At 45.1% G+C, this 12,195-nt stretch overlaps 1 protein-coding gene across 5 annotated transcripts in view; it reads left to right on the top strand.

Annotated features, from left to right (window-relative positions):
• Window positions 1-12,195, top strand: part of zfpm1 (zinc finger protein, FOG family member 1) — a 63,728-nt gene that overhangs the window by 31,329 nt on the left and 20,204 nt on the right. For 2 of the 5 annotated variants that reach the window (XM_055509517.1, XM_055509516.1), the window contains exons 2-4: window positions 1,913-2,050; window positions 4,979-5,099; window positions 7,346-7,474. In XM_055509517.1, coding sequence (XP_055365492.1) covers window positions 1,931-2,050; window positions 4,979-5,099; window positions 7,346-7,474 — 370 coding nt within the window. In that variant the 5' untranslated portion in view covers window positions 1,913-1,930. Of the gene's footprint in view, window positions 1-1,912; window positions 2,051-4,289; window positions 4,400-4,978; window positions 5,100-7,345; window positions 7,475-8,508; window positions 10,705-12,195 lie in introns of those variants that run through there. The other 3 variants (XM_029152664.3, XM_029152662.3, XM_055509518.1) reach the window with 3 other exon arrangements.

Genomic DNA, 12,195 nt, shown 5'->3' with positions numbered 1-12,195 from the left:
GGTATAAAGTACATTTCACCAAAAGTTTAATGTGCCCGAGGAGCATTTAGGAAAAATGAATCAATGTGAGCTTTAGGCTTTTTCCATCACTGGTTTAGATCCTGCTTCTCTGGTTCACAACCTAGAAAGTGCAGTTGTGCTGTTAGATACAGTAAGACTTCACTTAATTGCGGTTCCTTAGATACACATGTGCCTTTTTATTATTGCTCCATCTCCTCAATGAGTTCAGTCCAATTTTCTCGTGGTATCACGCTGTAACAATTAATAAGGCTTTAACGTTTAAGCTGGCAAATGAAGCAGGCTGTGGCGACTTATCGCTCGGGCCCGGCTATCCTTCCTGCCAACTATCCGAGACAGGACGAGTAGGGGAAATAAAGAGTATTTCTCCTTGGATAAAAGAGGGAGAAAGTGGAGCTGAAACTTTTCGCTCCATTTGATGTCTGAAAGCAGTGATGCAGCGATTGATTCATTAAACCAGAGCCATAATGAGGAAAGAAATCATAATTCAAACTTACATTTTAAACCGGAAATATAATTGGAATTTTATACAGAGAAGTTCCTTTGTACAATTAAGATTAAAGGAAAATTAATTGTCTGAAAATGTCCTTATAGATACTGAAAATGAGATCTAGCAAAGCTCAGGCAACATTCTAAAAATATTGTGTACAGGATCGATCTTTTTTTTTCTTTTCCTCCACTCTTTTTAATGAAGGTCCAAATCTAGCTGTGTTAATTTTATCTGAAATTAGAGTGAACCATGCAGGCGTGGAAGTTGAAATTAGCCTAAAGATGTTTCATTTACAAAGACAGAAACACTTTGTCAGCTGGCGATTGTTTCCCAGCATTATCTCTGTCTGCTTTTAATTGCTTTGGAAGTGAAATTAACAGAATTAGAAAAATTGCCTCTCCCTTTTTCTACAAGCTTCTTTATTCACGGGTATTGTTGTGTGCTTTGTATAGATTATAGACTCCTTTTGTTCCAGTATTGTAAATATATACGCCCCTAGTCACGGCTTTAGCTCTCAAACAACCCCCCCCCCCTTTGTGTTCATTCGACAAAACCTAAGGAAAATTAATTTACAACTGTCTACAATGAGAGAGAGAAGGGAAACCAACGACAACACGAGCCTGGTATTACTGTAATGTGACTCTGATGCTCCTGGACTGTGCTTAGTTCCCTGCTTCCTGAGTCAGTGTAACGGTGTGCGTTTCCCTTTAGCGCCTGCTAATCCTGAGCCGACACATGAACGTGTCATGACGCTCTCCTGCCACCATCTAGACGTACGTCAGCCTCACGGAGCAGCGGCATTAATGAATCCATTTTTAAAAAGTCACATTAAATCCATATTAACTGACTCCATTTTTTTCGGATGTAATCTTCAAACAGGCTAAAATAGATCAAAAGTATGTATAATTACTATGGTCAGCAGGGATTATGAAACTGTAATTGATACGGATCAGCCCTGCGCTAATCACTCTTTTAGCTACAATTTTAGGTATACTATAATTTGGCTCCCAGCTCCCCCTTGGCTCCTTGCTATTAATCTTCTGGATTAGCTTGTTCAGCGTGTCCAATTCTTGAAGCCGTTTTTGTGATCGAGTCCACTTCAAAAATCGTGTTGGTGTATTTTGGGTATTTTCCTCTTTGCAGTACATCCAGGACTATGATCATATATGTGACTGTTGTATGTATTCACCTCTATGTCACTGTAAAGTGGTTGTGGGATGAAGTACACGCACATCTCTCACACCGAGCACTTCATCAAGCTTGTTTGGGCATTGTATACATTCTTACTTTGATAATTAGTACATTAAAGCACACCTCTCTGCTATTAGCTCCGCTATTATTTGCTAAAGAAGGAAGTAAGCATTTGTTCAGATGTAGGTGATCAGTGTCCCTCCTCTCTTGCAGGCTCCCTTGGTGATCTTGATGGCGTTGAGGAGAACACTCTGGACACCCTCAGCCTGTCGGGGGAGGAGGGCGGCATCTCGGATCCCGAGGATTCAGCAGAGGGCGACAGCAGCAGCAGCCCCCATCCGTACAACGAAGGTGAGAGGGGACGGAAGGAGCCGCTGAGGACCTCGGTCACAAGCCCACCGCTAGTGTATGATATGCATGATGCTGAATATGAGTCAGTGTGAATAAATGAAACCTGACTTTGTATATACAGTGTTTGTTTTTGAGAACAAACCTTATAAAATCACAAAAGGCTGCTATTTATGAATACAAACTAAATCTTATGTTTTAAAGCTCCAAAAAACGATTCATTAAATGATACTGTGCTTCTCTGTGCCTTTTATCTTTGGTAATATAATAGTAATAATAATAATCCTAGAGTTAGGATCAAATCTTCACCCTGTTAAAATGAGGAGACTGCTTTTAAACTATTACATTTACTACAAAGATGCAGAAAATGGCAAGTGATTTAAATTAAGTTTGCATCACTGAACTAGGCCAAAATTCTGTGGCTCCAGCTTGATGCTTGTCAGCTGAAATTCCCCTACTGTCCCCTGCTTTCAAAGGGGAACCAGACGTTGCTCCTGATTTATGAACCTGTGGACGTTTGAACTAAACCGACTTCCTGTGCTTCCTCCTGAGGACTAGGTGTTTCTGCAGAGCGATGCTTTAAATAGACTCTGTGTGAGTAAAATAACTCACGTGCTGTATTTTAGCAGGTACTGCCACCAATTGTATCACCAGCATATACAGTAGAACATATACTGTAGTACATGTTGTCTCCAGGAACCAAATGTCACCAGAACGCAGACAAATGAAAATGAAACGATGGACTCGTCCACGTGTGTCTGTGTGGAAACATCAGCCTGGCTGGGGCGAATCTGCCCCTCACGCACCTCTTATCCTCAGCCTCCCTCGCACCATGTGATAGCAGAGTTTTCAGTCATATTTCTTTTGACGTATTCAAGATTTCTCTAGCTGTGTTTTTCTTAATCTCAAAAATTCCTGCTCTTGTGAAATTTTGGGGCTGGAAGTGATAAGCGTCTGTTGGTTGGCTTGGTTTGATAAACCCATGGAAATTCTGTCAGGTGCTAATCGAGACGAGATTAGAGATTAGCCAGAGGTGTGTGTGTGTGTGTGTGTGTGTGTGTGTGTGTGTGTGTGTGTGTGTGTGTGTGTGTGTGTGTGTGTGTGTGTGTGTGAGAGAGAGAAGGTGGGTTGTGTGTTTGCATTAGATTGTATAAGAAAAGAAGATGAGAGCTGTGGAGCCGCACATAGAAGCAAGTTTGTCTGTCGATGGCAAAGCAACTTTGTGTCTTTGTTCCTGTGTTGGTGTGTGTTAGCCTTTTGCCCACACCTTCCCCCGGTAACACTGTTGATTTAATGATCTCTCTCTCTCTCTCTCTCTCTCTCTCTCTCTCTCTCTCTCTCTCTCTCTCTCTCTCTCTCTCTCTTTCTCTCTCTCTCTCTCTCTCTCTCTCTCGTGTGGGGTTCCTCGGTTGCCCAGCACTGCCATTATCAGCTCTCTGTAAATCAGCCATGTTTGACGAACCTGCTCTTTCAACCTCGGATCAATACCAGGTCTTTATCTGGCCAGTGCTGGCTAATAAAGGCAAGGCCTCTTATCCACCATCTGGAAGAGAAAGACACACACACACACACACACACACACACACACACACACACACACACACACACACACACACACACACACACACACACACACACACACACACACACACACACACACACACACACACACAGGTGATAACCGCTCTGATAACTTTAGCAAGAAAAACACATTCTAGAGGTAACAGGACCAGGCTCTGTCTCCTCATCAACACTAATGCAATCTTGCATCTACACAACTTTATGGAGGACTTGAGCATCTGTACATCTGGTTTTCTATCCTTTTCTCAGAAGTGCTGAGCAGTTTGCACCAACACGCCAAAACAACCAAAGTTTTTTTTTTTCACAAAAAGGCAATCAAATGTATACATCACAGGAAGCCTGATAAAAATCCCACTTCTGGGCTGATTAGTCAGTACGTTACCTCTTCCTGACCTCTAATTGTCGTGCCCTTGTTTTGGCCAATCAGAATAATTTGTGTAAACCACCACATTTTTTCTTCTTCATCTGAATCTGATCAGTGATAGATAACAGCGCTTGTGTTGCATCAATAAAAACGTTCAGAATCTCCATTGGCTCGTTTGTCGTGGGCAGGTTTCGACACACGTTTACTTTAACCGACTGCTCGGCGTTTGCATTTTCACATTGATTTGTCTATGCTGGTCCAGTGCAGCGGGCTTAGTCATTTCCTGTTCCTTTTTAGCTGCATCTGTCACATGTGAGGTGAACATCAAGCGGCATCATATCACATGCAAGATTCCAAAGACAAAGGCAACATTAAAATGAGGCAGACAGAAGCAGAAATACTAGGAGGTAAGATTGTTGGGTGACTTTGCCCTGCAGGTGTGACAGGGGAAGTTCAGCTTATCAGATCGATGGAGACTGTCTCGCTACGGGGGGAGGGAGGAGAGAGAGAAAGAGAGAGAGCAAGAGAGAGGGGAGGGGGTTTGGCAGAAAAGTGTCTGTCGACTCCTCCTGATACCTGCCTCCCTGTCTAAGATGATATGGGAGATAATATTGATAATATTAAACGCAATAACTGTGTCTCCTGCTCCCCTCCCTCGCTTCAGCCCCTGCAGGATAAAATCAATGTGCCATTCAATGTGATTTATAGCTGAAAATAATGGCAGTGTTTAGGAGGGGGAGGTGTGTGGGTCTGCCTGCTTCACAGCGTACAGTATGTGGCCATGTGTGTGTGTGTTTGTGTGGACGAGGTTAAAAGGTGGACTGTGTGTGTGTGTGTGTGTTGATTTATTAGACAATGCTCATCTAATCCTCCAGGCGTTGCATTAATAAAAGAGTGTGGTGGTGCGTTTATGACCGCTTTATTGATTGGGAGCTATCGCTGTTTATCGGACTAGGAATGCAAGGGTAAACATGATTTTTGTGCAGATGACTGAGGCCTTATCGGCAGAATGGCTGCAGACGTGGTTGCATTCAGGGGAAAAGGGAGCCAGATGGTACAAGCAGCGTCACAGTGAAAAGAAGGAGGAAACCGGACTACTGAGAGACGGTCTCTGGCATTAATGTTATTAATACATTATTCTCATTATTATTACTACTCTACTACTGTTTACACTTGTGCCTTAACATTCATATAGGTTCATGTAGTGGACTAAGGCCACTGTTATGCAAGGTGTTAACCTAAACTGGTGTAGTGTGTCGTGTACAGCTCCTTAAAAAGCCTACAGCTCATTCAAAATGCTGCAGCCAGAGTTCTGACAGGACTTAGAAAGAGAGATCACATTTCTCCTACATTAGCTTCTCTGCACTGGCTGCCTGTAAAATGTAGGATAGAATTTAAAATTCTCCTACTCACATACAAAGTACTCAATGATAAAGCTCCTTCTTATCTTAAAGACCTTATAGTTCCTTATGCTCCCAGCAGAACACTTCGTTCTCAGAGCGCTGGGCTACTTGTGGTTCCTAGAGTGTTTAAATGTAGAACAGGGGGCAGAGCTTTTAGCTACCAAGCTCCTCTCCTCTGGAACCAGCTCCCTCTTCAGGTTCGAGAAGCTGACACACTCTCCACCTTTAAGATTAGGCTTAAAACCTTCCTTTTTGATAAAGCTTATAGTTAGAGATGGTTCAGGTCACTGGCAATTATTGTTAGTCACAGGAACCATCTCTTAGTTAAGCTGCAATAGACATAGACTGCTGGGGGACTTAATTTATACACTGAGCTCCTCTGTTTCCTTCTACCTCCTCTGTCCCATAACCTCCCATCATTGTCCCATGTTTAACTAACCTTGTCTCTTTCTGTCCAGTAGTTGTGCTTCTCTCCCCCCCCCCCACTCTTTCTCCCTCTCTGTCCTCACCTACAGGTATCATTGGACTCAAAGTTTGGTGTCTGTGATGGGCAGCTGCGGATCCAACCATCCTGCCTGCATCCAGTCCCTGGTCCTACCATCCTGCCTGTGCTCTGTTGTTGCTTGTTGTTGCTTGTTGCTGTTGCTGTGCTTTTCTATCTCTCTATCCTCTCACCCCAACCGGTCGAGGCAGATGGCCGCCCACATCCAGTCTGGTTCTGCTGGAGGTTTCTTCCTCGTTAGAGAGGGAGTTTTTCCTCTCCACTGTTGCTGTCAAATTAAATGCTTGCTGTATGTGGGATTTGTTGGGTTTAGTTGTGTGAGGTTTTAAACCTTACTTTGTAAAGTGCCTTGAAATAACTTTGTTGTGATTTGGCGCTATATAAATAAAATTGAATTGAATTGAATTGAATTGAATGAGGAGGTGAACAGTTCTGAAGCTGAGAACTAGACTGCAGTCAGAATATCAGAGCATTCACGTCCAGTCCAGTCTGCTGAATTGCACAGAAGGAGTCTGTGTCTGACGTCCAGCAGTGGATGACGTCCCGCTGGCATCACTGCTTTCAGACATGGCAGCAGTGGGTCTGGACGCCAGAGCCTGTAGTGCGGTAGCAGATGGTACAAAGTCCAGTCATACTGCTGTATATTATGCTCTGGCTGCAGAAGTCAGCGATGAAGGCTCAGTGCTTCACCTGCTGATTCCTCCTTCCCTTCATCCAAACACCTTAACTTCAGAATGACAGCGTCTGGTTAGCCTCGTTATGTCAGGTAACCATGTGTATGTGTGCAGCCAACATATACTGCAGCAGTGCATCACACATGAGCTTTAACATCCAAACGTCCTTTGCTCCAGGCAGCCAGCTGCTGAGTTCTAGTACTGTGAGTCTTCAAGCACCGGCCTGATAGAAACAGGCAGAGATCCTGAGCTCTGATAGCGCTAGGTGCTATGATGATGCAACTATTAATCTAATCAGACTAATCATGGCTCCGTCTAATAGGCAGGGATGAGGCAGCATGATAGACCAGCGGATAACATCTGCAGAGCCAAAGTTCAGAGTTCACGTATCATACGCGTAACGGATCAACGAGTAGACGCGCACGCTCACACGTCCGGCCACGTGCAGGAGCACACATGGATCTCCTTAATCAGTGAGCAGGAGACTATGTAATCAGCTCGATCAATGGCAGGGATATCAATGCTGATTAGAGAAACACTGGCAGCCTCGGTCTCTGAAAGGAGGAGGGGAGGAGATGAGGCACCGATAGAAGGAATCCAAGTACAGTGAGACCCACCTACTGTACTGTACTGTACATTCAGCGAGGACTCGGATGGAAGGAAGGAGGACGGATGAAAGAACAGCCGTGACTCAAAGAGTTATTCGGTGATCAACACCTCGGCAGAGCTAGCGTCAACCGTGTTTAACTTAGACTGCATGTGTTGTGTGCGCAGAGCCCGGGATGCAGGACTCCCGAGGAGGCCCCGGCGACGAGGACGAGGACAAGCCGTGTCCGACACACAGCGGCGGCGAGGAGGATGAGGACCGAGACGAGGAGGAGGCCTCGCGGTGGAGGGGTCCAGGTGAGTGGGCTGCATGGTGGGCCTCACCACAGGCCAGGTTGTGCAGGTGGACCTAATGAAGAATAAAAATAATGAATTAAGCCCTGCTGGGGCACCAGCTCTTACTGGGTTTTTTGTCAGAGGCACCAGCTCTTACTGGGTTTTTTGTCAGAGGCACCAGCTCTTACTGGGCTCTGAGTCTTCCAGGGTCCATCATGTTGTTCTCTCGTAGGAGACTTGAATGTGGCAGACGAGGGGGAATTTATTCAAGTTGTAACAGACAGACACAGCAAAGAGGAGATAACAAGTAAATCGCCATAATTTTATTATTTATTTCCCTTTCTTATCAAGGTTTGTTTGGTTATTTATTTTTCTCTGTCTGTTGTCTTCAATGAGTTAAACAATGCAGGAAGATTACCGCACTATCTCGCATTATTTCCTTTTCAAGCTGTGCACGTTTCATGTCCGTCCATGTGTCTGTACAGTGTGGACAGTGCGCGCTTGTGTGTGTGTGTGTGTGTGTGTGTGTGTGTGTGTGTGTGTGTGTGTGTGTGTGTGTGTGTGTGTGTGTGTGTGTGTGTGTGTGTGTGTGTGTGTGTGAGGAAGAGGATGTGTTCATTATCGTCCTGTCCCAGCCTTGTCCCTTTAACAGTAATTGGAGCGATATTAATTGCTGTGCGGTGGCTGGTTGATGGTAGCACCGTGATGCTGAGCTGATAGGCCCCTGCTCCAACTCACAAACTAACTGCTGGCTGAGAGAGGCGGGGGGAGGAGGAAAGGGGGAGGAGGGGCGGGGGTGAGCGTAAGGGAGAGAGATAGCCCCTCTATCAGCTCCGGAGCAGGCGCTGTCTTTATCAGGAGCACGATTGGCAAAAAGGAAACTTTGACCGGTCTGAATTTTTCTCTTATCGTCAAGCCTCCCCTCTTCCCACCCTCCCTCCATCCATCCACCTTCTCCTCCTCTGGTCTCTCCATCACCACTAACAACCCAACTAGCAGCGCCTCCCTCCCTCCCTCCCTCTCTCTCCATCTCTCCACCCCCAGACATATATATCTCTCCCTCCTTTTCTTTATCTTTTCATTGTCTCCCTTTTCTCCTGTTATGTCCTGCCTGGCACCTGGGAATGGAATCACTGGCTAATGTGATCTTGTTCATACAAAATGTTCACCATGTATCAGGCAATTCCCATAAACACATGAGAAGAGAGTGTGTGTTGGCTGGTATGGAAATAAACATGGATTTATCTCCTGTGGGATTGTTGGCATTCCACTCGTTTCTCTCTTGTTGCCCGTCAGACACTTGTGTGAGGAGCGGAACGTTTCCAGCGTTTCGCCGCTTTGAAGCCGTCTGTCTGCTCTGTCCCCGCGCTGGTCCTCAGGACGTCAGTCGCCACTTAATGTTTCCATTCAGCTAATAACACTAGCACTGCAATGGCTGCTAAATTAATCCAGGAAAATTGGATTAAAAGAATCAACAGATTATCAGAAACACACGTGAAATGGTTGCCAACGGTGCCGTCCCCTTTGTGAGTGTCTCTGCGTCTGTCCATCCACAGCATGGTTTTATTTTGCAGTATCTTAACATAACAAATCTATCTGTTGCAGCCTTGTTTATATAAAGAGGCCAAAGGAATTAAATAGTGGGAAAGGGCTCATTCCTGTTCAAAAAACATCATTTATTCTAGTTTGAAATACAATAATTCCCAGATATGAACATTTTAATTTCCTTTTCTCTGCACAGTTTGTGTCCTAACCTTATGATACTAATCTCTTAATTTATTCAAATAATTTATTCAACTAATTCTTTGTGGCAGTCATTACTATTGTTGCGACAGAATGATATTAACATAAAACAGAGCAAACAACAACAGAACATTTAATTCATCCTCTTCTTGCTTAAAGATAATACAATTCATTATGGAGCAGCATTTTTTCAATCAGCTGTTTGACACAGTCTTCACAGTTTGTAATGAGTTGTTATATGTCAATCTGAATAAATTCCTTAGTCATAGATGATAGCTGGACGGGGTGTGGCTGTGTTTTTCTACCCATTTTCTGTGGCTTTGTGGCTTCTACTGATATTAAAGAAAACATTAGAATCAAAGAGGTGGTGAAATTGGAATGGATTAGAGGCTTCAGCCGTTTTCATTTTCCCACATACATAGTTCACCTAGAGACAATCAGGATGATGTGTGCGTGGTGTCGAGGAGAAGTCTAGGTGAGCGCTAAAGCTGCCTTTTAATCTACAGCGTGTCCATACTACATGATATGCAAAATAAATTATGAAGAGAAGGAAAAACTATCTTTGAATGACCTTGCAGGCTGGAGGGTTTGATATTTTCTCCCTCACTGCTTAAAATTCTTGATATGCAAATGGGAGTCACAGTAATCCCTCGTCATTCGCTGGCAGGCTGGCAGGCAGGCAGGCGCCCGTCACAGTCTCTCCTTCAGGACCGTGTACAGAAGTGTGCTGCTGAGCGGTCAAGGTGCTTCCTGGAGACCGAATGACACCGGAGAACTAGGACCTCACAGACGCTCCATCAAGCTCAGCGTCTTCTTTGTCTCCAAACCTATAGCGTCCACACGCTCTAGATGTCATGTTGCTCCATGATCATATTTGTGTTTCCATTCATATTTTACTAGGCGGTAAAAGCTTGTTACACTTTGCACAGGCCCCTCAGGCAGCCTGCAGAGTCCAGGGGCCCCAGGAAGCTAGTGTAGAGCCGAAGGCTAGGTGGTGTGTGTCAGTGAGTCAGTGAGTGTGGATGACGCTGCATGAGGCCATATTATCACCGCTGGCAGTGGGCTTCATTAGGCCTGAGGTACAGTAGCTACTGTAGATGTGTGACATCTTCATCACTTTGACCCATCTAGTCATGGATGCCGTGTAGCTACTGGAAGATAAGATGTTTGTCCTCTAATTTTCTGCACTGCTGCAGGTTTGTTTATCTTCAAAAGCTCAAATCTCTTCCAATAATACAAGACAACGGCCTGTTTTTTCCGTTAGCTAACCACAGTCTGTGAGCTGTAAGGAGCATCTATGGTGGACTAGACTGAGCCACTCCTCTAACTTGAATTAAACTACAAATGTAGGGGGGGTGTTATCTGCTAAACCAGCAGCACAGACGGTTGACTCCCAGCCCCCCAGCCTTGATCTGCCATCTTCAGGCTTCAAGTCGGGGTTAACTGGGGCAAACTTGGGAGAGAAAGATGGAGAGTAAGAAGTGGACGTGAAGGTTTAGGGATGAGTGGTGAGAGATTTCCTAGACGGATGTTTGATGGCTTTTAGCATATCATGGGGGTTTATCAAATCTTTCATTCAGTACAGGGGAGATCCGTTGAGCCACGTGAAGTACAGGAAATGGCAACATGATCTACTACAGTACTTACAGTATTATCTGTATCTTAGAAGCGCTGATGAACATTCCTCCCTCCGTTTGTGTTCTGGTCAAACTAAAAAATGTAAAGATACAATATACTGAACAAGCATCAATTTACACGTATGTCTCACAGATGATTTAGAGTTTTGTCTACTTCCTCCTCCAAATATTGGACTGAATGAAGCGCTTTACTGTGATGCATTATAAAATCAGCCAGGTAAAGGTCGAGCAGGGAGAAATGGAGCCCACTCTGGGCTGTGGAGCTTTCAAACGCTGCCTGGTGGTTAAAGCTTAGGAGTCAGGCTGAATCCACTAAAATGGTGGAACCTGATCCAGCTGTGGATTCCTGATGTGTAACCCTCTGACGCTGAGAGGCAGAAGTGGGATGCATGTGAGAGGCATTGTGCTGGATGAGCTTAGAATGAGGAGCTGGCTTCTGACTGGACCACATGTAGAGTTGATTCATTGTGTCAAGGCCACTGAGGGCTTTTTAAACACAGATGCTCATAATAGATGACCTGCACAAAGTCGGCCTTAGAAGCTGTAGAACAGAGGGCAGTAACATATTAAGAAGTATTAGACTGGTGGGACTTGTCTTGACTCTGTGGTCATCTGTGAGCTGACTTCTGCTGTAGAATAATATATTTGTAGCTTTCCTTTCTATGATGTATTGTTACTGCATGCCTCCACTGCGACTGTGACCCACATCCATCCTTTACATGCTCAGCTCTCAGTCCTCTTCGTAACCTTCCCCCATATCTCCAGCCGCCAGACTCCAGTGTCTCAGCAGGACAGTGTCCCTGCGAGCACCCTGTCAGTTCCACCTGTCAATCAAAAATGCTGTGGCATGACGAGTGCTTGTCAGAGTCCAGAGGGCTTGTCACGTCAGTGGGGCTGAGGCGCCAGCAGCTCGTGGCTCAGAGACACCGTATGTACTGTACATGGAATTAGCAGGTCCATTAGAACCAGCACAGAGAGACGCAGAACCAGCTGCTAGAAAGATATTACAAATATAACTTCTGTTCTATTGTATCCCAGTGATTCTTCATAAGCTCTGTCTTCCTCTCGTCTGTGGGGGAGGTGTCACCTCTGTCCCCCTGATTGACAGGCTGAAGATGTGGCCTGGCACCAGTGGTGGGGCAGCACATCGGCGCATTGGTTACCAGCCAATCATCTGATCCGTGGTCCGGTTCCTTCACACCCAGGCATACTGTACAGCCATACCGTAAAGCCGTGATGGAGACACAGCTCTGACGTGTATGAATGTAAACGCGTCCCTGCTGGTTTTGGGTCTGGACAAATTAAAGCGCCATTAACCCCAGAAAGACTGGCTCAGGGTTGAATAGCAGCTATTTTAACGTT

The sequence above is a fragment of the Betta splendens genome, chromosome 6 (genome assembly GCF_900634795.4).
Source record: "Betta splendens chromosome 6, fBetSpl5.4, whole genome shotgun sequence".
Classification (NCBI taxonomy): Eukaryota; Metazoa; Chordata; class Actinopteri; order Anabantiformes; family Osphronemidae; genus Betta; species Betta splendens.
Note: the sequence above shows the minus strand (reverse complement) of the source record. Positions and strands in the feature narration are given on the sequence as shown.